We start from the raw sequence: 25,073 nt of genomic DNA, 5'->3' as shown, positions 1-25,073 counted from the left end.
GTCCAATAATGGCAGCCTGCACTGTTCTCTGTTAATCCAGCAGTTGATGGAAAGGAACAGATCTGCCTTTGCATAGTTTTCACTATCCACTGCTTTAATTGCAAAGTCAAACTCTTGTAAATGGCCACACAAAGCTAAGCTCCATGATTTTTCTTTTTGTTTTTTTTCTTTTACAGGCACCCCAGAATGCACATCAGAACAGGGCTGATGGATGCTCATCTCTACTGTCTGAAGAAATATGTGGTAGACTTCCTTGTAGAAAACAAGTAAGAAACCAAGCAATACATATGGTAGTAGCAGGAGTTTGCATAGACATATGGTTCATACCAGAGCTTTTAAAGGAAGATTTGTTTCATTAAATTGGCTAGTGTGAAACAGAAATGTGAAAGAAACCAGTTTTCAAAATGCTTTAACTACTCTAAAAGGAATGCCAAGCATTATGGTGAGTTTCTTATTCAGACCTTTTTTAAATTAAAAAAAAAGAATGGAAATATCTAATAACAGGATAAGTGAAAGCTAAAATTTTTGCCTCTTTTCTGCATCCCTTTTTTTCTGAATGTATCTGTGTTTTTTGGCTGTTCATTTCACCAGGGCTCCCCCATTGTTAGGGCTGTGAATACATTTCTGACCTTTGATTTTCCCCACCACAGTCTGTTTTGGCCTTTGCAATCACCTTTTCTCTCCCCCTTCACATCCACCATCACTGCAGGTGGGCTATCTCTGTAGCATCCTATGTTTTTAGCTTGTGATGTTCCTCTGTCAAAACTCTGAGACCACCCACTGAGAGTAAGAAAAACATCCATTTATGGAAGTGGAGAAAGATCTTAGCTATAATATTTCATGAAACAGATGAAAAAAAACCCTGTTTATCTTTAAAAAACAAACAAATGAACAACTCCCCTCACAGTAAGTAGTTCAGTTTTGGAAAGATGTCCTGTTCCTAGACTTTTTTTAGTTCTCTCGTAGCCATTACATATATTGAGTGCTCACTGAGTTCTCAAGAGTTTTTCTCCCCTTTTAAGTGAGATGAGAGAAAAAGGGGACTAAGTGTAGTGTTCGTAGGACTTTTTATTAGCAGATTAACTGACATGTGAAAAAACATTGAAGGGGGAGGGATTTGTGTTAGTCTGGACCATATACAAATCTGGTGATGCAGCTGGATACATGATTGAAGGAGCTCTTCCAGAATAAGGTTCTGTGAGTAAGTTAAAATTAAGTGGAAAATCTGTGTTAACCCCCAGGGCAATTTCTTACCATGCATAAGAACAAAGCTTATCCGATACTTTGACTGGCACGTGGGGGCATTGTGCAAGTCATTTTAGTTCCCATTTGTGTATGGGAACATGTCTGAAAGGTAAGAAAGCTTCAGGAGCAGCAGATGCTTTAATCTGAAATAAGCCACTTATTCAGTGTATTTTAGAAAGTTGGTGACAGTTTGGACTTCTTGTATTTCCTGTGGTAGCATGAAGCAGTTTACACCTTTCTTTTGTCATAATACAGCATGTAGGACTTATTTCTTGAAATCCTAGCCCTGTTTTGCTGGGATTAGACATTTCCAGAATATTAGACATTTCACACATTTCAGTTCTTTCTCCTTGGTATTTCGTGCTGTTTTGAATTTAGATCATTAGGTTTGTGGGACAAGGACAATCTTTGTCAGACGTGCCACAGTGCATGACACAATGAAGCCTCTAAGCATAAATAGTAGTAACTTCAGATTTCAAGGCTTTATGCTGTTTCCATTGAAACTGGTGAGATCTTTGGCTTTGTCAGTGGTGAAATTTTACCTTGTATTAACCAAAGCCAGCAGAATGAAATCCTGCTCTGAACTCCTCCAGTTGCCCCCAGGTTCCCCTAGAAGAAATCTACTGACTTTTTTAAAGTAATGGCCAAACTGACTACAGTTGGTTTTGTAGATTATTTTTTTATTATTATTTTCTATAGAGAGGTCATTCTCTGTCTTCGCTATTTTTGGAAGCTGGTGCTGCTTTTCTGTGACACTTCCATGATAAATACATAATTACAGCAGCTAGACAGCATTTCTTAAGACTCGATAGCAATATCTGGCTTACTAATGGCAGGTAGCTGCTTCATTCCCTTTATTACACACATCCTGCTTATTCAGTCAATTGAGAGAGACCATCAATTGCAAGTAATGTGCTTAACTGGCAAATCTGGGTAATGGGACTTTTGCCATGAGGAATAACTTGGGCTTTCAGGCTTCTGGCATTGGTGGGCATTTGCAGTTGTTTTTCTTCTCTGAGGAAGGGGAGGACAGTGCATACCCAAAGATCTTTCCATGTTTGGCAGCAATATGCCAGGACTTTTGAAAGACCTTGTGGAATATTTTTTGCCTCAAAAGTACTGACATCTACATAATTGTTTGGGTTTAAGGATTCTTTTTAATACTTTGTTTTTCAGTCCAGAGAGAACCTAGAGTAAGATTTTGCTCTCTGCAATTCCGCACCAGGACTGGAGAAGCTCAGATGCCTTGTTTAAGTTGTGCATGTTTAAAACTAACAGCAGGGACTGAAATGAACAGTGAAGCTCTTGTATGGTGCCAGGAAGTACTGACACAGTGTACTTCCTCAATATTACAATATTTACATTGTGTTAATATTTTAACAGCAGGGTTTGATGGCAGGCAGAACACCTTTTTTCATTGTTTGTAGCTCAGTGAAGCATTTACATTTTTTTTCAGTTTTTATTTTGACATACAAAAGCAGAAAAGACGTTGCCCAGCAGTAAAAAGTAGAGATCCTAAAACTGGCTGTAGCTCAGTCTTTTGCACAGGAAAATTATGATTACTTCCAGGTCAAAGAATTACATGAAAACTAATGTAGTTGTGTGTGGGGTCTGTTGCTTCAAATGGGATAAAAGCCCAGTGTAGTCCCAGCTTAGCTGCAAAGATGTGCCAAGAACAAGCTCTCCCCAGGTGAATGTAGTTTGTATATAGCTGCACCTGTAAAGGTAAATTGCATTCTTCCACTTTGATCAGGTTAATACATGCATTGTATATAAAGTCCAAAGTCACTATCAACTACTATGAAAATAGGGAAAAAAGAACACGAAATGGCTAAATCTTAGTTTGGTCTAAGTATGTGAATCTTGGTTTAGGATTTGGGACAACTTTGTGATACGACCCATCTAGAGAAAGGCTGAATTTATTGTTCAGCTCCAGCATAAAGTTATGATGCCAAAACGTTATCATCAGCTCAGCCACTGTCTTGCTTTGAGGTACTAGACAGATCCCTTAATTTTTCTGTGCACTTGTTTCTTCTTCTGGGTGGGACTGTTTGGAGAATAATCAGTATTTGTTTGGCAGCAGTGAGGTTCTACTATGGGGTGTATTAGGAAAGGTCAAAATACTGTTTGGTAGTCTGTAACTCAATTCACATTCCTTTAATAAGTTTTTATGAATTGTTTTAAAAGGACTGAATAGTAGATTCTTCTGCCTTAAGTTTTATTGCACTATAGCAAACCAAACAAATTCTTGAGTTTTAAAACGCAGAGTTTGTTAGTGCCTTTGAATAAAAGTCGGAGGAAATGGTTTGTTTATTAGAACCCCCTCAAATGTGTATGTCCAGACAAAAATAAAAAGTATCATGCCACTAAATTTTTTTTAAACCCCTGGAATTTATTTTTTGGGGAATTAAACTGCTTTCTCTTTCCTCTTCTAGGAAGAAAAAATGCATTTTAGCAGTTAATCCCTATATCCGTCTTTGTCACCCACTAGTTCAGCACTGGATCCTAGTGTAATTGAGTCCTCAAGGGCAGGACAATTCTCCCCTGTCTGAATTTACCAAGGTCAAAAGCTTGTGGTTCCACAGTGGCTTGGGGAACAGCTGAAGAAGTTCTTGTCCCTAGCAGTTTGTTATTCCATGCAGCTGAAATTTATTCCTTCCCTTCTCTGCACACTCCTGCATCACCAGGACGGGCTGGTTATCTCAGTGCTCCTTAGTCAGCTCCAGTGCACTGGCAGCCCCTGGCAGGGTACCAGCAGGGGAGCTCTCAGAGCTCTGCCCTGGGATGTACATCTTCACCCCTGCATCCGCAGCGGATACCCAGCACTGACAACCTCTGGGTCTGTTCCCACTAAACTCACAAGACGTCACAGACCATAGCTGCTACCAGCCACGTCTGCACAGGGACTGTGACCTCAATGTGAATAAGCAGCAGCTTGTTTGGGCTGAATTTTCTGCTGATTGTAACTATCCCTGGGGATGTTTTTCTGCAGAGGTCTTTGGTTCTTCCCCAGGTTCCTTTCTGCATCAATGAAGTTAGAGCTGATGAGGTTGGTCTTCATGTGGCAGATGTACTGAGTCTGCCAAATTGTATCACATCTTTTCACAGGAGGGAGGTCAGTTAAAAATTTGATCTTCCTGTATTCAGGCGAGGGCTTTCATTTCCTAAACATTTCCTTTTTCAGAATAAAGCTAACCTGAGGATCTTACAGGTGCTGCGCGTTGTGGCATGGGGCAGGTGAGCGCAGGCCACGTATGGTGCAGGAGCTGCTCTGCCAGCCCAGGGCAGGGATAGTTGAAGGTGAACACCTGCACCTCATGATGAACTGCACAATTTTGCTTTTCTTAAAACGATCATTACACGAGCTGAGCCAGCAGGCTAGACAGAAGCAGAGGCTGTAGCTGGCTGGGGGCACGGCTCCACCCCACAGCTGGCGGGCCTCACACCCCTGGGGCCCTGGGGTGGCAGCCAGCACAGTAGCCAGTCCCTTTTTTGGCACTATCCTGAGTGCTAGGTTGGAATCCTGCCTCACTGCTGCATTCAGGGCAGATGGAAGAAGAGAGTCCTTATTCCCTTTCCCCTGTGAACTTCATCTGTAGTGGAGGGCAGGATCTAGGCCTGTGCTTCGTGAGCCCAGCGTGTTGCACAGACATGCACCGATATTTCTTTACTGTGTGCTGACAGTTGGCTTGCTAACAATCCCAGCAAAGCTGCTAGTAGAAGAAATGTGATCAAAGTGAAATTGCATGGTAGTTTGTGTTGTGTTTTTCCAGTATGTTTCTAAAGCTCTAGCCTGGTGAAATAAGATACTTGATTTGGGGAGAGCAAGAGGGGGGGAGGCAATAAATAGAAAGCAACCTCTTCCCCTGTAAAGTTTTAATGTGGAAAATTCAAAGCTGCTTTGGAACTAAAAATGTGGAAGATGTGTGTGTATATATCCTGTGTATACACTTAAAAGTATATGTAATATGCATTTATATGTATGCATGAATGCCATTGTGCTCAGTCAGTTGCGCAGGTACAGATGATAACATTTGTTATGTGTAAGCATTTCACCCTACTCACAGCTGAAACCTATAGACATGTGGAGGCTGCAGTTTTCACCTCTCATTGGGCTAGACCAGAAAATCCAAAGCCAGATCAAGACTCCCTAAAACAAAGCAGTATGTGGTCCTACTTGATAAGTTACCTCCCCAAAATCACTTGTCACATTTCATCAGTGCAGAGCTTGTCATGAATATGCTAATCAAACCTTAGTTACAGGTTGGGTACCCAAAAAGCTACATTTAAAAATACTAACTTTGCAAAGTTAAGCACTGGGCGGTTAGGAAGTGCCGCAGCTGAGGCTCCATGTGAAACCTTTCGCTTCTATATGTGCCACACAGAATCATAGAATCATTCAGGTTGGAAAAGTCCTTTGAGATCATCAAGTCCAGCCATTAACACAGGACTGCCAAGTCCATCACAAAACTATGTTATGGTATGGTTTGCAGTTATATGACACTTTATGGGTTTTTTTCCCTCTGCGCCAATTGTTTCATTTCAGTAATTCATTCATTGCTGAAGGCAATGCTACTGTTCGATATTGTATGTACCTTCTGTAGTTCAGGTGAAGGCCACCAGCATTACTTGCTGCTTGTCATTTAAACCCTGTTCTGAAGATACGGCAAATACTTTCCTTTTGGATTATTGGTGCTCATCACTGATACTATAATGCTGTGTCCACACTTTATTAATTGTCTTTCCAGTACTCCTATTAATGAAGTAGCAGTCTTTCCCTGTTCTGAAAAGGGGAAACTAAGGCACACTAGCTGAAGTTTGAAGCATCTTTTTAAGTATGCCATTTTCCAGTCCTTAATATTATACAGAGATCTCTTAATACTGAAAGAATCTTTTCCATTGATGATAGCTGTCACAGGGTGACACTGATCAAATCAAAAACATGCTGTCAGTGGCAACCTACAGAAATTAGATTTATGCTTTGCATTCAGCAACATCTGTAAACTCCTCTGACAGAAAGGAACTTTAAAAAAAAATTAGTTCTTCAGGCATCATTCATTTGCCTTAAATATTACCAATTCTTTTCTCCTCTTGTAGCCCTCTGCCTTGTACGTTTAACACACATGTTCTAACAAATGAGGCAGGCATTCTTCTGCCTCATTACACAACCTTGATTCATCCCCAGGGCATAGTCCATCTTTACATTGGGTGAAGAAGAGATCTGAGATTGGGGAGAGCGGAAAAGTAGGTGAGTTTTTTTAAGGATTGTGTCATAATGCGTACACACCAGGTCTTAATTAAGGTTGTATAAGCAATATAGTTCTAGCTTTTCTTAATATGAGTACCCAAACTTTTACTGTGATGTTCTTTTTAAGTGTGTATATATATGTTTATATATGTGACCCTTTTAGAATTAATCAGTGAGGCTACTGTGACTCTTGCTAATGGACTAGCTGTTATCAACATAGATTTATCACCTTTCAGGTCAGCTACCAGAAGGAGATGAGATGCTCTAAACATTGAAGACTATCCAGCTCAGCCTTTGTAACCTTGGCCAAGAGTATACTCTTATTCTGTGGAGTAGTGCATGAGTAGTTCAGTTACCTTGCAGAAAGAGAGAGAGAATAGAGCATGCCAAATATAGGACTCAAAAAAATTTAGCTGCAAAACTGATCTCTTCTGAGCATGTGCAAACAGTGGTTTTTCAGACTTAGCTTGATGTAATATGGGCACTTTTTATGTTTACAAATGTAACACCCTGACGAAAAGACAACCTTGCGCCAAATTGCAGGCATGGAAGTACAAGAGCTTTTCAGTGGAGCAGCTGAAATATTTTTAACATGGACAAAACAAAGTTGGGGTGGTTTTTTTCCATAATTTTGATCTTGGAAATAGCTGAGACATTTTTGATGAAGCTATCCAAAAGAATTCAGCTTGAGGCAAACACCTGGCATGGGTAATTTCAGCCAAAACAGTTAAACTTTGGCAAAGTTTACAAACAGATGAAGACAGAAACTTACAATAGGAAATGCTGGGCAATTTATCTATAGGCACCCCAACTGCATCACCTCTGAAAGCTAGTCACCTCAGGTTTTGTGAAGGCAGTTGCCACTGTGTGTTTGCTAAGATGTTAGGGCTTCTCTGTTATGCACCAGAGTGGCAGTTGCATTTTCTAATGTAAGGAGATCTATGGACTTTGTTTCAAAAGATTGTCCATGTATCTAAAACAAAGTTGATAGCACACATCTTCCTCTTACACATTAGAACATTTCACGTACTTTTGTGGTGTCCTTCCCTCTTCCCCGCCCCCACCCCCCCTCTTCCTCCTAAAAGCAAGGTCAATTTTTTTATTGTGTTTAGTAATGTGTTTTGCAAATCACCATTTTGTCCTGAGTCTAGTACTTCTGAATTGCTGGGTGTAGAAGCTGCCACTGTTTCCCTTGTACAGTCACCTGGGGAGCAGGCAGCTCCATTTGTGGCCTGAAGGAATGTCGTGTGGTACTGGAAAGGCAAGAATGAAAAACAGCAGCACTGTGGTTGCTTCAAAAGGTCTGAGTAAGCATTCAGAGTGCCTTGTCCTGGGAATGCTGAGTGCTAACATCTTGTTTGCCACCAGGAAAATCCACTTTCCTTGGGGAGCCCTCCTCTCGGGGTGCACCCTGCAAGAGGCTGAGCTGGAGCTAAGAAAACAAATCAGCTCTTCTGCAGTTCTTCCAGCCCTGGAGAGCTGCCTGCCAGAATTTGCTAGCAGAGAAACTCTTCTCTGAACTGAGCAAATTTGCAGTAAGCTTTATAGCCAAAGTCAGTATGATTTGTTTGCAAAGTTAAACACTGGGGGTTTTTTTTGAACTGCTGAAATAAATAAGAGCAAATTGTGTGAGGTCATAGCGCTCTGCCTTTCCAAACTGCTTCAGCTGCAATCCCAGTGCAAGCTTCTCGTCTTAGCTCCCCTCTGCTATGTCCAGAAAGCCTCCGCTGGGCCAGCACTAGGAGGGGAGAGGAAGGTTTTCTGTCTCAGTGCTGTGTTCTGAGATCTGTGGCCGTGAGAAAAGCTGCAGCGGAGCCACCTTCTCCTCCCCAGTAAATGGCAAGGGCAGTATGAGATCTTTGAATACTGGAGGTACAAGTGACTGGTCTCTGAAGCGCCTGCTTGGATGGCTGTGTGCTATGCTGTACACAAAGGCCCCTACAGGTTTATATTAAGGTGCTGCCCAGACTAAACCAGTACATTTTTTCTTTTTCCCCTCTAAATGCCTTTTTATCATTCAGGCTGTCACCTGTGTTTCCTGGCAAGGGCTGCTGGCTGGGGGAGGTCTGGCAGAGCTGAACACCCAGCTTTGGTGGTCTTTGTGTGGCTGCCTGAAAGATGGCTTAAAACAGAACCTGCTCTGTGAATACCTGTGAGTTAACATGTGTCAGCCGTGTGGCTGGAAGGTTTCTCCTTTGCTGTAAAGAGAGTTTTTATAATGAATACTTCCCTTGTGATTAAAATGGGTAAATAAACAAATAGCTCCTACAGGAAGTATACTGTGTAAAGACAGTGCAAATAGATTGTAGCTTTCCAAACAAGGAAAAGAAAAAGAAAAAACAAACCCCCCAAAACCAAAAAAAATATCTCCAAACTCAAGCTCCTCCTTAGTGCCTTTAATCTATTAGAATGTGAAATGGCAATTTATCTTTCCCATTTCCTTTCCTTGTCAAACATATCCAGCTGTTGCAGCTTTCTCTGCTCCCTACTAGAAATGCCAAGACTTGAAATCTGTTGATGTCCTTCTCCTCCAGGGTATCATTACCATTATCATCTTTCCATGGTACCAATCAAGCTCACTCCTGAAACCTCGGGGAAAAAAGTAATGATCCAAACTAGACTTAAACTATGATTTTCAGCAAATCACTTCTGTAATAAATACGATTCCTGTTCCTGTTAGCGTACTACCTGGGAGTAGACCTGTCTTTGGATGTGCTGAATTGGAGCTGATTAACTTAATGAATGGCTACAAACCTTTCTGTGAGATCACAATATGCCATCGTGGCCATGTGCCTGAGATACCCTGAAGCATGCTTGGTCACAGCACAGTATCCTGTGCATGCAAGCTGCTCCTAATGCAGATTTTTCTAAGTAAATGTTAACATTTCTTGTCTTCTGACTGTGATGTACAGCATAAGATTATTACCCTTTGGTTTCCCTATGAAAAGTGAATGTAAGGAGGGCATGAAAAATGTTATTCAGTTATAGAATCACAGAAAAATTTTGGTTGTGGAAGGACCTCTAGCAGTCTCTAGTCCGACCTACTGCTCAAGGAAGTCTTAACTTTTGTGTTGCTCCGGGGATTTTTTGCAGTTGAGTTCTGAAAATCTCCAAGGATGGGGACTGGGCCTTGCCCCAGGACTGTACCACTCACCGAGAAGTTGTTTTCTCTGTCCCAACTGGAATTTCCTTCGTTGCAGCTTGCGCCTGTTGCCTCTTGCACTTTTACTATGCATCTCTTGCAAAAGTCTGTCTGTCTTCTGTGTCACTTCACTTTTGGTAGTGGAAAACTTTAATTAGATCCCCCTGCAGCCTTCTCTTCTCCAGGCTGAACAAACCCAGCTTCCCCAGCTTCTCCTCCTGCGTCACATGCTCTTGGCCCTCTTGATGGCCTCAGCTGGGCTTGCTCTGATCTGATAATAAACATTAAAAATTGTTAACTGTTTTTTCGACTGTTTCATGCAGTTGCAGTTTCCTTGGGTAGCCTTCAGCCAAATTGATTTTTGTCTTCATATGAGCCATGGATTTTGAACCAAGGAGGAACAGTGATTCCTTTATCAGTACAGTGCATTTTCTTTCACACAGCACTGCTTGCATGTAAGATACTACTTCAGGTGAAATTATTATCTTACCTTGCTGGACATCTCCCTGTGGGGACAGAATCCTTATATGTGATATGGTCTGTTTCGCTTGCAGTGGAAAACATAATTCTCTTGTATCTTCTCTTCAGATGATCTGATTGTACAACTTTCAAGAATTTTCAAGATAATGTTTGCCTTTCTTCCCCTCTCTGGTGTGTTTCTAAATCTCTTTTCTTCCACACCACCTCAGTAACTGACTGATCCTTCTGAAATGCTGATTTCAGTAATCCCCTTTTACTCATGAGTTGGATTTTTGGAAAAGAGAGAAAATAGTATTTGTTTTCCTGCTATTCTGCTTCTCATAGTTTTTGTATTCTAGGCATTAGTTCAGTGTCAAATTCCGTTGTGCCTTAGCCAGTCAAATGAAACATGAACAATAACAAAGATGTCTATAACACTGTTGCTGACTTTATTATTGCATCGAATTATCGTGATGGGAGGCTTTTAACTTTCTATAAGGGAGAATAAATACTATAAGGCTGGCAAGGCACACAGCCCTGAGTGGAGTAACTAAGACAGATCTTCATTAAGTCAGTAAATGATCAATCAATCAATAACAATATTCTGAGTTCCATTTTGAATGTGATGAGTAGCTGGAGTATGAAGTAAGGGCTGATCTTAGAACATAGTCTTGAATCAAAGGGGAGCAACTACAAATTTCTTCACTTACATTGAAAAATAAAAAAAGGGAATATAAAATTTTGAACAGCCACAGGACAGTCTATGAGAAATGCTGAGTGCTGTCTAGTTAAGTTACCAATTTGTAAGAAGTCAACAACCTGAATGGGAAGGAAGAGTGACGTTTCCTTAAATCAAAGATGCAGAGATGAACTGTAGCACACACAGCATCTTGCACCAAACTTCTCCAGATGAATACCACCTGGAAAGAACTTTATGAATAAAAATAGGCTGATGAAGAAGAGGAGATTGACCAAAAAGGTTCATCTTAAAGTTCTTCAGGAAATGATAGTGACAAAAAAAAGTTTAGTCTTATTACAGGACAGAAGACGATGTTGCAAATGCCACGGTAAACAGAAGAATTGTCCTGCAGGGAGGGGTGGAGCAAGGATTAGTAATCAATAGGTGAGGCTAGGAATTCATTAAGGGAGAATGATTGCTGGGGGGATGGGTGTAGAAATTGGACTTTTACAGGTGGAAGCAGAACTGAATTATGCACCAGAGCTTCTGTTTATTTCCCAGACTGCTGGAAGAATGGCATGTTGTGAAGTCGAACGGAGAATGGGTCTGTTTGATTGCAGACCACCAAACACAGTATCTGCATGGAGAAACAGAGCAGAGGTGTGGACGTCTATGGTGCCTTTAATGCAACCTCAGTAGAGCAGGGTGAAAGGACTTACCGTGTGAAGCTGCAGCCATGTCTACATTTTTTGACACATTTTGTACAGATAAGTCTGAAGCATTTGACTAACTAAATAAATATTTATGCACCTGAAGTTTACATAGTTCATCAGTTTTCTGGATACACATATACTTTATCAGATGCATCATATGCATGTGTTTGTTTAGGCATATTATCAGAACACCACTGTTCAGTGTACTTTTCAGAAAAGGAGCCTAATTTCAAAGGCATTTAGAAAAAAGCTGGTAACTCACACACAGATGGCTGCAAAGGCGGAGGTGGGAGAGAATGGGGAAAGATAAGTTCTGGCAAGGAATCACATTTGCTGCAGGTGCGCTTGTTTCAGAAGAATGGGATGCTGTCTGGGAATGAATGAGATCCATTCCTTAGCAGCATGTACAACCTGCCAAACACCCTGGGTGGCCTCTGACAGCCTCAGAGACTTTTGGTCAGAGAGAAGTTCTAAAAATGTCTAAACTTGCTGGCATTCCCCTGCAAAAGCTGTATTAGTCGGGAACTGTGGGGTGTTCCTGGCTGTTTGGCGAGTGGGCAGAATTAAGGTTACTTAGATGACCCGAGCTGAATGCACGCACGCTTTCAAAGGATTTGAGTATGTAATTGAGGAGTTTTAATTTCTGTGGTCAATGTTTCAGAAAGCTGCCTTGTTTCCCAAAGGGATTTTTGGCAGAAGTGGAGGTTAGATCCCTGCTCCTTTAAGTGCATCCAGACTTGGTGGAACTTCAGAACAGCTTTTTATGTGGTTTGCATCCATACCATCCCTTCTATACTTTGATCTAGATCCTCTCTGCATTGTGGTGTCTGTGATTGTCACTTGCACGTCGTCTTCTGCTTTTCCTCCATCACCCAGAATGCAGGGATTTCTGTGGTGATTCTGCAGTTTTGCAAAGTCATAAAATTGAGCCTGCAAAGCAAAGCTGTGCAGTTATATCAGTTTGCTCTGCAGTGGCTTTTGGAATAGTCCCACATGCTTCTCTGAACACTGGGGGTACATTGCTGTCAGACTTAAAGGTTTTGGTTAGAAAATAGTATGGAAAGACAAATGAAGCACAAATGCAGTCATGTGGAATTACCTTTCAGTAGAACATTTCTCAAGGTTTCCTTGCCTTCTCCATAGGCTTTTAGCTGCAAAAATAATAAAAGACACTGACAAATAAGTAATTAATATGAAATGTGTGTGTGTGTGAGAAAAATCTTGTTTGCTCTTTTTGTGATAGAAATTTTGAGAATAGAACAGGACAAATAGAATGCAGCAAGAAATAACATCTGCTTGATGCTATGATTGGTGTTGCAGATTATTGAATTAGGCACAAGTAATTGCCTGGTAGTTTACTGGCTTGCCTGATTATTTTGGAGTTTTCCTTTATTATAATTGGTCTTGGGTACACAAGAAAGGCAAAAAGATTACTGCAAGATATAAAGGCAGAATTAACCTTCTGCAGGTATGTGGCACACCCTATAAATTTATCATTTGGTATTTTTTCCTTTCGTAAGTAGCCCTTCTCCACTTTCTCCACATTCTTAGCATGTCTCAGAAATTCCAGCATTTTTAGCAGTGAATCAGTGAGAAGAAGGGGAAAAGGCCTGTAATTACTTTTTCCATTGTGCTTCTTAAAACCGCGTTGTGGGAAATGGACCCAAACACTGTCTTTTAAGTGGTGTTGAGTCTGAGGCAGGTGGTATTAACTCAGGACTGCATTAACTCTTTTCAAATCTCTTTCCTGTTTCCTTGAGGAAACATGCCTGGTGTATATATGTGGCAAGGGCTGTTTGCCTGCCTCTTGCATTGACATTTTAATTTGGTCCATGATATAAATATCATTTCCCTAATCCCCCTTGCCCTGACCCTGTTTTGTCTTTTCTTCAAAGTGAGTTGACTTTTTTTTTTTTTTCTTTGAGGAGGGGGGAGGAGATGGGAATGGTGGCTGGCTGCTCTAGTTTGGAGCATTAAATGCTTGGGGGAAAAAATCTCAGAGTAACTGTTGTTTCTTTCTTTGTATTCACATGGAAATTTTTAATCTCCATCAAAGGATCAGGAGAAAATAACGTTGAGATTCAACAAGAGAGCTCCCAGCTTACACGGAATTTTTAAATGTTATTTGGCTTTATCCTTTAAGCGATGAGAACCATGAACTATGTACCTACAGGGTTCAGAATTAACTTTTCTCTTTTCTTCCAACACACCCTCTTTTTTTTTTTTTTTCCTCCCTCACTTTTGTTTTTTTTACATCTTGATTGTTCTGCATAAACATGCAACTTCTTTTTGGCCAAAACTGTAAGTGCCTTAGGATTTGTTTAGTTGTATTTATGTGTACATTTCTAATGTTAATTATGAGCACCAGTCTGAAATACAGCCTCATGTTCTGCTTTTGATGTGATCTGAAGAATCTCTGTTGAAGGCCACAGAGCTAAGATCAGAACCCAACCTCCTATATGCTTGCATAGTTGTACAAGAGCTAACATCAGCCTGTTCAAAAAAAAGGGGGGCAGAAATAGGTGTAAAAGGACTAATAATCTGCTTGTTTGTAGTGGGGAATTGCAAACACTATCTGCACCTGTAGCTGATTGTGGTAATAATGATAGCAAGGGAGACCCCCTGCAACTAGCCCATGGAGAGTAACAGCAGATTTCACAGGTGGGTGCTGACAGCAGTGGTAGATTTCATGCTTCATCACAGATTAATAAAACAGGGAGGATATTAAAATGCTAATACTCATTAATACTGTTTTATGGTGTTTAACATTAAACATGGAAAATGAAAATGAGTGACAGCCGGTAAATGGAACTGACAGTTGTGTTCGGGGTGTCTGAAGCTGGTGAGCACTAACTGCAGGAAATAAAAGCTGTGGATGCTCCCATTCCTGCTGTGGGTCAAGCCAAACAGCTCTTCCTGGTACCTAGACTTTTGCAAGGTCACCTAAACTTAGACTTAAATAAATAGACTCTTCTATTGCTATAATATATCTGATGAGATTTTTCCTTTACCGCTCTTGGTCAAAACCATTATTTTCTCCATCATATGAAAGATAAAGTCTACAGCAATATGTATGTCTAAAAGCAGAAGTCACAGCCCATTGAAACATAATTGTGAAATACATTATTTTTTTTAAGTTTAAGTGGTCAACATTTGGGTTTTTCCCCAAAACTGTTCTTGTGTTTCATTTGGCTCCATTGTTCTTCATTTCTTGCTGAAGTTTCAGTAAGCTTCCCTTCATCCCAGAGGCAGTTGCATTTCAGCAACAAGTAAAAGTTGGCCCTCTGTGGGCTTTAATGTATGTAATGTAATATATTATAATGTAATATACACAGATACAAATGTAATTCTGCCATATCACAGACTGTTCTAATTCTATTTGTGGTTAAAACTCACTGAAAACCTCTGCATAGCTGTGTTTAAATATGAAACTTAAAGATCTAGGGTATTTTCACCTAATGGTCTTCACAAGTAAAAATTTTTAACTTAGCATGAACGTTATCTCTGCCTTTGCTGTCATGCAAAAATCCTAGGAGCACTGGGAAGACATTGTAGTGCACAGGGACCAGGGTTAAAGGGATTCCAAAGGCATGCTACTTATGTCTCTCTGGTAATGATAGTACTTGGTAAAATTACAGTTGTCTGACCAAGTATCCATTTTTGTAACTTATTGTTTTAAGTTTTAAATAAAATTAACCTTGAATATCCTAGGTTTGTAATGCCTACATGAGTCTACAGTCTGCATAGCTGACTGCAAATGCCCTGAGCTCTTAGGTACATTTAATGTAGACCTTTCCAGGGGGTTCTTTTGCTTTTAAAAATTTCATCTTCTCTGAATTCCCAGCTGTTGCTTGCACACACACCATGAATTTCAACTGCTCTGTTGTCTTCATTTTCCCCAATGTGGGCACGGTCGCTTGCCAACATCCCCCTTTGTTGGGACCTGCTGCGTGAATGGCAGAATCCTGATCAGTATCAACCCCTTTCAAAATTGCTGCCATGTCCTGTTGTTCTCATGGGACCGAAGCCCCATAAGGTACTGCAGGCATTAGTTGTCCCTCCACTTCCTTTACTAGCAGCATTTTAGCAGCATCCTCAATCTCTGGTGGTTCAATTGAAAACCTACTACTTTCTGTCAAGATGAAAACAGACAGATAAAACTTCAAAAATCAGATTTTAGGGAATGAAAGATCATGAAAAATGCTTGTCACTTGGGCTAGAAGTTATTAAAGCATGTTTATTTTGGCAAATGTTCCTCAAAAGCAGGTTCATTTTTATCCTCTCTGCTGTCTGGATTTTGCTGTGGGGTGTCAGAGCATGGTTACTCCAGGTTGGCTTAGAACTCCATTTCTGCCAAAGTTTTGTGTGCCCTTCTCTCCTTCTACCCACCCCTCCACTCTCTTTCTCTGTGTTATAGCAGATTTTTCCTTGTGTTGATCTCAGTGGGTATTTCGTTTTATTCCTTGGTGCTAAAGAAAATAAAAAACTTTAGAAAGCAGGGAGATGCCAAGTTTTAAAACCTGAAGAGAATAATAAAAAGATTGCTTTCTTCAGCATATACTGCTTTCTTCAGTATATACAGTCTTACACTTATTTCTCCTTAATATAGGCATGTATAGTTCAGGATTTGATTGTAAGAATTTTTAACACACTAGACCAGAAATATTTTTGGGTTGTTTTCTCCTGAATCTAGGTTACAGGCTAGTTGGTTCTTCCAAACTCCTGCTGATTTTTCTCTCTCTTGATGAAGGGTCTTCAGTCCTATGCCTCCTTTGATTTAAATTCCTTTCCTAGTCCCAGCCAGATGTTTGGTTTCCCCCCTCTGTTGACAGATAATATTCTCACGCTATCACTTCGTATATCCACATTTGCAAGATCTGTCCCAAAAAATTCCCAAGTTTTTGTCACTGAGTGCCTTGCTACATATTTTTTAATACTTTCCAAAGGCAAATTCCTTTAATGTCGCATATAAATTGCTTAAACAGCAAGCAAAGGCAAACCTTCCTGGTTTTCCTTTTCCGGTAAGAAGGGTGGGTTTCTAAGCCACATCTTATGGATGACCCAGAGATTTACTCCACCTTTGCCGAAGGAATGTGGCCAGCACTTCAGAGAATTGCAGGAAAGCTGCAGGAGTTTGGCTAAGAAAGATTAAACCATCAAAAACCAAGCAAAACTTTGTCTTTCCCCCTTTCCACTGCTTTCATTTCCTACCGTGTTGTGTTGTCCTCTGCATCAGACTATTTAAGACTGCCAAATGCTTGGATATTTTATAGGTAATATATCTTATAAATGCCATGGCCAGCCTCTGAGGGAAACACAGGATTGTCGGTTTTGGATGGAGTATAAAACCGAAGCAGGAAATCATTGCTGAATGGCACAGCTGCAGGCAAACATTGTAAGCTAGTAAACTGCCCATCTGCACAGCCACACGTGTGTCAAAGCGCGGGGCCAGGGCAGCCATGGCAGAGCGCGCCTGTAAGTGGTTAGCAGGGAGAAATTTGGTGATTAAAGAATGAAGTGTTTTGCTTCATTACTTCCTGAAATACAGCTATCTGAAGGTGATTATAATCTTACTTTCAAGGAGGAGAGACTGAAGACTAGAGCTTTTCCATATCTGAAATAAACAACAAAAGCAGAATTTCAGATCTGGGGTGGGTTAGATCATCCCACAGGACAGAGGACATGACACAACCTACAGCTGAGGACTGAAAGAAAAGATTGTCAAGTATTTGTAGGGCTGAGTGTTTTGGTCCTTAGGTCTGCTTCACTATCATTTACCTGAACAGTGGCCTGGGCAGGTCATGAGCCGCACATTTCTTAAAGTTTGAACTGTTGAAGATCCCCCTTTGCTAGGGATTTTGCCAACCACAATCACTTTCAGGATACTCATTCTAGTACTTTCTGGTTTTTAATTTAACCTTCAGTTAGTTTCTAGTTTTGCCGCCTTCCATTCTTACTCCGCTTTCTTTGCAGGTCATCTTTTCTTGAGTTCCTCTAGCCAAGCCCTCTGTGTTAGTTCTCCCAGTCCTTCCTCTGAAGTTTAGCAATTCCTCTTCTATATGCCAAGTTTGAGTTCGTTTTCCACATGATTTTCCCAAGCACTACCTTAAATAATCCACAATTCAGGAACTAAATGCAGATTGTTAAAATAATAAAACAACAACAATAAAGCTCTTTTAAGACTGTCTCTCATGCACTCCAACTGTAAAAACTATTAATTTGGGAGGGGGGGGGGATCCAAATACTTTATTGGAAAATAAAATTACTTTTTAATAGTCAAAATTAAATTACCAGGGTTATAATCCCATTGTACAGCAGGCTTTCTACATTGATATTTGTCCACTAGGGAAAGTTTCTCTTGGTTCATTGTAATGTACAAATCAATGCAAGAGGAAAGATAATCTAGTGATTAGGGTCCTTGTTTAAGGCATAAGTGGCTTGGGTTCAAGTTCCTGCTTTATCACGAATCCCTCATGTAATTTCTCTACCTCCTAGTATTGGGGTGTCAATATAGTAAAAGTTGAAGTCTGTGTGCAGGGAAGATGGATGTATTGCTAGCTGAAGCCTTTAGAAGTTTTATGTTCACTGATATATTTTGGATCAGGGCACCTAAAGAGTGTGAAACTTGGGACCTAAACTTGTTAAAATGTGCTGATTTCTGCTGGCTAAAGGGCTGAGTCTTTAAAATATTCTTGACGTTTCATGTGAGCTGGAGGACATAATTTCATTTAAGGATCTGATATTTCATATATCCTTGAGCATTTCCATATTTTTATCACAAAGAAAATGAGCTGCTTTGGTTTTTCCTCTATAGGCACTTTATTCTCTCTTTTCCTGTCAATCAATGCCATTTTTAAAGCCACTTAAAGTGCATCTCAGTTGTCATTACAGTGTTGGTACTTTCTGCATTCCATCTGCACATGAGCATGAGTTGCAGGGTGATGCTGTATTAAATTGTAGGCATCTCTGTTAAAATGTAGGGGAATAAGTTCTGAAGATTAAGCTCTTTCCTTATTTCGAATCTTTCTTTATATTTTAATGCATTAAGGTAGCACATGACCAGTGGACATTGTCTTAGTGCCAGCTGTCTTCGAGTACCTGGCATTTTGATTCGTCCTCATGAAAAATGTGCAAAATGTCCAATAAAGTTATGCAAAGAATATGAAGATATGTAAGGATTAGCATTTGTGGACTTCATGTGTGTATCTCCTTCCCCAGGACTATCACATCTCTCCGGAGTGAACTGATTCCACATCTGGTTAGGAAACAGTTCTCTTCTCCTACATCTTTGCAGCAAGGACTAGACAACAAAGAAGTGGACCAAAAGAAAAAAGAACAAGCATCACTAGGTCAGTCAAAGTCTCAAAGATTTGATGAAGGTTTGAAAGCCTATGTGCTACAGCTGAATTATTGGGTAGAGTTCAGAATTAGTCTGAAGCACTACTTTGGGGATTTGGGTTTTTCCCTTACAGTTTATGATAGCAAAGGTTCTAGTAGATGTCTTTTTCAAACAGTATTGTGCATTTTATAAATATTTTTGTCCCCCCTTATTTTGGTGCAAATGAAAAGCAGATCAGCCAGGCACTCTGTATTCTTTTTTTCAGGAATACAGTATAGGTAAATGCACTTTTGAAAGTATAATTTTAGGAGGGAGTTCCTAAGATTGCATAGGGCAACAGAATAAGCTTTAACCACCCTACACTGGGAACTGGACGGGATCTCAGATCTTGGAATTTATTTTTAGCATTTCCGCTGTCTCCTTGTTTGACCTTGGGCAAAACATTGCATCTGTCCTGATGCTTTGATTCACACCTGCAGAATAAAAATAAGCACTTACTCACTACATGTGATAAAATCTGGTAATGATTGCTGAGTATCTAGCCATTCAGATGATGTGAAACAAAGATTTCCCTTCACCAACAGTATTTTAATAGTATTCTTCTTCAGAAAGTATTTCATTAAATCCTGTCTAACTTCATGCATGTGTGTGTTCTTCAGACATTTATAGTTTCATAAAGGAAGATAATAGCTTGCTGAAACCTGCTCCAGATAACTCTTGTTGGAATGATCATAGAGGAGATATGAATGAAACTCTCCATGAAGGAAAAGTGCGCTGCTACGTCCATATAATGAAAGAGGGACTGTGCTACCGAGTGAATACCCTCGGGTTGTATATTGAAGCTAACCGACAGGTGAGAAAAATACAGAACTGCCACGTGGGAATACAGCAGTAGTTCATGGGATATTTTAGCCTCCAGGAGTAGCTCCCGGTGATACAACAGAGGAGTATGTGGGAACTGAACCAGTGCCATGTTATCTAGGCACATCGCCCTACTGGTTGCGGGATGGGGCCATGAGGCCAGGAAACGGCTCTGTCACTAATTCACTCCATAGCTTTGATTTGGCTAAGAATACCCCCACCCCACAGACTCTTGAAGGTGGCAAGACCTGCAGCCAAAGAGCCAAGAAGTGTGGAAAATAAGGCTGGAAGTAGCTTTTATAGGTCATCTAATCAATATGGTCCATGTCCTAAAAGCAAGATCAGTTCTGCCTGGACTTTTCCTAACAGATGCTTATCTAAGTGATAATGACAAAGATTATTAATGATTTGCAGGAAGACTTAAACTACCCATACATTCAAACTGCCTAATGCTGTCCATTATGAAAGAATTATTTTAGGAAAAGGTTTCAATACAGTGGCAATCCAGGTAAACACAGAGGTGAAGTGTTGATCCATTTGCAGCTTTCACTTTCACAGTACTGAGAATTCATAAGAGCAAAGATCACAGGATAGGATTAGAGAAATCCTGTACTTGCTAATATGCTGATGATTAAAAGCTTTTAATATGTTTTGGGTTGGTTTTTTTTACTACACTTCATTGCTATCAGGAATGGACAGTTTCCTCTAATTTTGAAAGACCGATAAGGAGTACAGTAGGGAAAGACTCAAGATTTCTGGAAGGGGGACTGGGAGAGCGATAAAGTTGTATTTGGAATCCTGGAAATGGACACTGCCTTGCCTTTGCTGTCAGATTGAGTTGATTTCTTTTCAATAAAATGAATGGATGAATTTATGCAAATTAGAATTGCAGCATGGCAGAGTGAGTTTACACACTGGAGGTCTTTTTCCTTGGTTCCTTTAGAGGAGCACAGAAATAAAGTGATTTGTTTTGAAGTTAGGGGCATGAGGAAGAGGAGAAAGGCATCACTACTGCCAGAAAGGGAAAACTTTTCCCAAGAATATCAGAAGCAAATGTGCCCAAAGGGTTAAGGGAGAACACTGCTTGCTAGGGGAAGTGTGCGTGTACATTTGGCAGCCACCACTTCAGTAAAAAGTTATTGAGTTAAGCCAGTCAGACTCCATGTGGGTTTTTTTGTGTTGAGGGTTTTTTGGGGGGTTATTTTTTTTTTTAACCTAAATATTCTACATTTTGGTCAGTTCAGGAAATGTGTTTGCTCCTGGGTGGTACATAGAATTAGTGTTTTGAAATCACATTGGGGCCTTCAACGTTGGAAAGGATTTTCTTTGAATTTTTAACTTTTCCAGAATGGTAAAATTTCTAAGGAAACTATGCGGAGGTAAAACGTAAAATGAAGCTTAATGAGGGGTTGTGAGAAAGGAGTTCCTTTTTTCAGTGCCACTGTATTTTGTTTCTCTTGCTAATCCTCATAAAAGGTACACATTAAATTTTATCTGCTTTTTTTTACCTGTTTTGTTGGTCTCTAAGGAAGACTTTTGGTGTCTTGTTTGCTATTATCTTGGTCTTCGTAGACCAGATTCTGATTCCCTCACTGCAAAGCCAGGACTTATAACTTTGCTGTCCAAAAGGACAGACTCATGGAGCAGTAGCAGTCCAGTCCAGTAGCCGTAGGAAGGAATGGCATCCTAACCCACTGCCCTTCTGGTGAGGAAACACTTTACTCAGATCATTTCATTTCCAGCTGGGTTTCTGGATGCCTGCAGCCTGTGTGTGTGGGCAGGTGGGTTCAGGAGGGAGTTATCTTCAATAGCAGGAAATAGTTGCTTTGTAAGATGAATTAAATCCAAACACATCTTAAACCTTCCCTTGACCCAGGCACTCCCTCTGACTCCTGCCCCCTATCTAACCTTCCTTTTCAGAGCAAAATGCTTGAGCTGGTAGTTTTCTTGGGTCACCCCTCAGGCTGCACTACCATTGACTGTTTCTAACAAGAGCTTTGCTCTGGCCAGTAAAATCCTTTATTTATTTCACCACACCACCTTTTCACGGAGGAGGGCAAGAGCTTTTCTTCATTTCTTTCCCTTCCCACAGGGCAACACTGGATAGTAGGAATCTTTCCAGCCTATGCTGTAGGTATGCTTTGGTGTGTGTTCCTCTCTTGGATCTATCAGTTGTGGCTGCCTAGCTGTGTGTCAGGTGAGGACAGCATCCCTTCACCAAGTCATCATCATCCAGGCAGATCAGCCTAGTCTGTGGTGTTCTGGTGAGATGGTGGTTATCTGTAGTGCCTGCACCTTGGACTAAAGGATCTAACCTACTCTTTGTTTTCTAGAAAACATAGTGGGAAGGACCATCTTCAAGATGTAGAGAACTGCAAATGTGGAAATGCCTACCAAGGGCAACAGGCAGCCTGAAATGATAGCTCAGAGGTGTGAGCTCATCTGAGCTCATCTCACTCATCTGAGCTCATCTCACTCATCTGAATGAAGCATAAACTGTGAAAATTCTTATTGTGTGAAAAATAGCACTGTTTATCCATCCTTGCATGCTGGAAGGGAAATGAGCTGGTCATATTAGGAATATCCAATTTCCTGCAAGTATCATCTCATTTGAGATCTTGGGATATTTTTTTCTGATCTGATCCCAACTTCTTCAGATCTGTGGGATCTGCTTCTTAAGGCTCACTCCCAAGCCATCAGCTTTTGTTATCCCAGCTTTCTAAGGAAATTGTTTTACACAATCATACTGTATGGCTCTGCCTCCCTCACCCCGCTGGCCACGCTGCTGGGGATGCAGCCCAGGGCACAGGGGGCTTTCTGGGCTGTGAGTGCACGTGGCTTTGGAAATTGCTGGCAACTCTCAGCCAGATTTAACAGCGCAACAGAGATCTCAAAGATAAGCTTTCCTAAGAGTTCTATAAAAATAGGTGCCTGGGTAAAGAGAGACTTAGTAAGTGCCACTCCTCCCCTCAGGCAAACCCAGTTGCACCATCACTGTGCTGATACTCCATTTGACCTCCCAGATGGACAGTCAGTGCATGCATCCTGGCTGGCCAGACAGCTGTGGAGCTCCACACCAGCCACGGCACACGCAGCCTCAGCCTCTCACTCAGGCATATGATTTGCCCTGACTCAGACCCTGTAGCCCTGATTCATCACTTTGCTGCCTTATGCATCTCCCATGTTTCTTTGACAGCCACCTCTGTCTTACCAAGATGCATACATTGCATCACTGCTGCAAATAACTCTGTACGGCACTGTGTCTGTGCAGTGCTGCAAGAGTCCTACCTCCCCTGTAATCCCCATCCATGCTGTCATCACCTCTCTGGTGTGTGTGACCTTGGCCCCAGCCTGACGCCAGGAGATGCAGAATGCCTCAGGCTGCTCTTTCACCCAGAGAAAGAGGAGTGATGGAGTGATATCCCATCCTCCTACAACGCTGGCTTCCCTTTCTTTTCAGGAGCCAGTTCAAAATTGCTCTCCATGGATTTGTTCTTGGCTACCTCATGGGCTATGTCTCTCTTTATTACCATTGCTGCTTTGTCTGCTTATCTAACACCTGCCTTCTCTTTGTCAAGAGCCTTTTCTTCTGCAGCTTTCTACCATCTGGAATAGCCACTTGATCAGCTTTAGTTGCTTCCTTCTTAAACCTCTGAAATACTTGTTTGTTGCCTGCACCTCAGTGTGCTACCTTATTGAGTGGGCTGAACATAGTCATCTGTTTATGCCAGTTTACTGGTTTATATTTGATATTACTTGCTTCCCTCTCTTGCATTACTGAATGGTGTACACCACACTGAGCTACGTTTGAAATGGCATTGTAGTAATCTACAGGGTGTCACAGTGTTCAGCTGGAGCCAGCCTGCTTGCTGCTGCTGATCCACTGCTTATCTGCAGGTGGGAAGCTGAGTTGAGAGGAGACATGCAGTGCACTGCAGTGGAAGTATACCTGTCCTTTACAGAAGGGGAAGATGATAAATCACACATACCTGGTTGTAGATTTAAAATGCACAAACCTATGTTTTCCTTTAAGTTAAAATGTTTACAGTCAAAGCACTAGTGCAGTGGAAACCAAATTCATCTTTGAGGTGTTTATGTAACATGCAGGTACAGCACTGTCATGTTAACTGGTGATGTGGGTTTTTCCATCCAGGTTCCCAAGCTATTGCTTAATCTGGGTCTGGAAGAGCCACTGGTTCATGGATCTGCACAGATCACCGACAGAGGCATGGTAAGTCTCCCCTTTCCCTGTCTCTGCTCTTTCAATACAGTTTTCATGCCCTTTGCTTCAAGAGCTGCTTCCTAAAATTCAGTCCCACTGTCGGAAGTGAAGCTGGGTTCTGAAGTGTGGAATTACAGTGTAGGTGATCCAGCCCGGAGTCTCCTCGTAGGCTCACTCACGAGTTCCTGCCTTTCATTCTCTGTCTGTAAAAATGTTTGGTAAAAATTCTGTCATGCTCCCAAGTCAGACACTGCAGTCTCTTGTTCCCTAATGGCGTTCATGTTAGTTGAGCAGTTTTGCCTCCCAAAGGATGCCAAACTCAGAAAGGTCAGTAGTTTAGCTCTACTTCTTGCTGAAGCATTTTGGTTGAATACCAGCTTCAAACCTCCTTTTCACAGGTCTCACCGGGCAAACAGTGAAACTAGTGAGTACTAGCAGGGCTGTTCTTACTGTGCTTACCTTACTGTGTGAAGCCTACAGAGCCAGACCAGCTAATGGAGCTTTACCAAGCTAAAGGACCTTGGAAAGACTATCCAACTGCCTGCCTATGGGATGGGCCCAAAATTTATACATCTTTCCTATGCCAAGGATCCTTAGGGTAGAGCAGGGTGCACTTTGATGTGTGCTTGAGACATACATTTTGGAAGAGGTGTATGGAGAACAGATATCAGAGAGCGCCAGGTATTTTTGCCAGTTTCTGTTCTTTTCTTCCCTAGGTTGGATCAGACAGCATCATTGGGTCATCCACACAAGTGGGGGAGAAGACATCCATTAAACACTCCATCATTGGCAGCATGTGTACCATAAAAGACAAAGTTAAGATAACAAACTGCATCATCATGAATTCTGTTACAGTCGAGGAAGGGTATGTCATCTCTTTGTATCTCAGTCCTCTTAATCTGCAGTTTCTTTTTCTAGATAGATTCTGAGTCAATAACTTTTGTCCTTTAAGCGATCCTCAGCCACAACAGTTGATACCAGGGGGGTTGTTTCTAAAGACTAAGTCAGAAATAAGTCTCTGTAAACAGACTACAGATGCACAAATGAAATAAATTAATGAGAGGGATGCAGCTTTGGAACATACATTTCTTCTTTTTTAGAGGAGATCGTATAATCTTCAGAATGTGTAAATAAGTTAAGTGTATGTGTGAGTCTTCATAAGATT

General features: G+C 41.1%; 1 protein-coding gene across 2 annotated transcripts in view; it reads left to right on the top strand.

Moving 5' to 3' along the window:
* The window catches only part of EIF2B3 (eukaryotic translation initiation factor 2B subunit gamma), a 102,281-nt gene that overhangs the window by 50,122 nt on the left and 27,086 nt on the right, over positions 1-25,073 (top strand). Inside the window, exons 6-10 of one of the 2 annotated variants that reach the window (XM_055725017.1) lie at positions 177-266; positions 18,705-18,835; positions 19,485-19,678; positions 23,840-23,917; positions 24,625-24,773. In XM_055725017.1, the coding sequence (XP_055580992.1) occupies positions 177-266; positions 18,705-18,835; positions 19,485-19,678; positions 23,840-23,917; positions 24,625-24,773 (642 nt within the window). The remainder of the gene's footprint in view (positions 1-176; positions 267-18,704; positions 18,836-19,484; positions 19,679-23,839; positions 23,918-24,624; positions 24,774-25,073) is intronic. The other variant, XM_055725018.1, reaches the window with a different exon arrangement.

The sequence above is a fragment of the Falco cherrug genome, chromosome 12 (assembly GCF_023634085.1).
Source record: "Falco cherrug isolate bFalChe1 chromosome 12, bFalChe1.pri, whole genome shotgun sequence".
NCBI classification, from domain to species: domain Eukaryota; kingdom Metazoa; phylum Chordata; class Aves; order Falconiformes; family Falconidae; genus Falco; species Falco cherrug.
The sequence above is the reverse complement of the archived record's forward strand: the minus strand, read 5'-3'. Positions and strand labels throughout refer to the sequence as shown.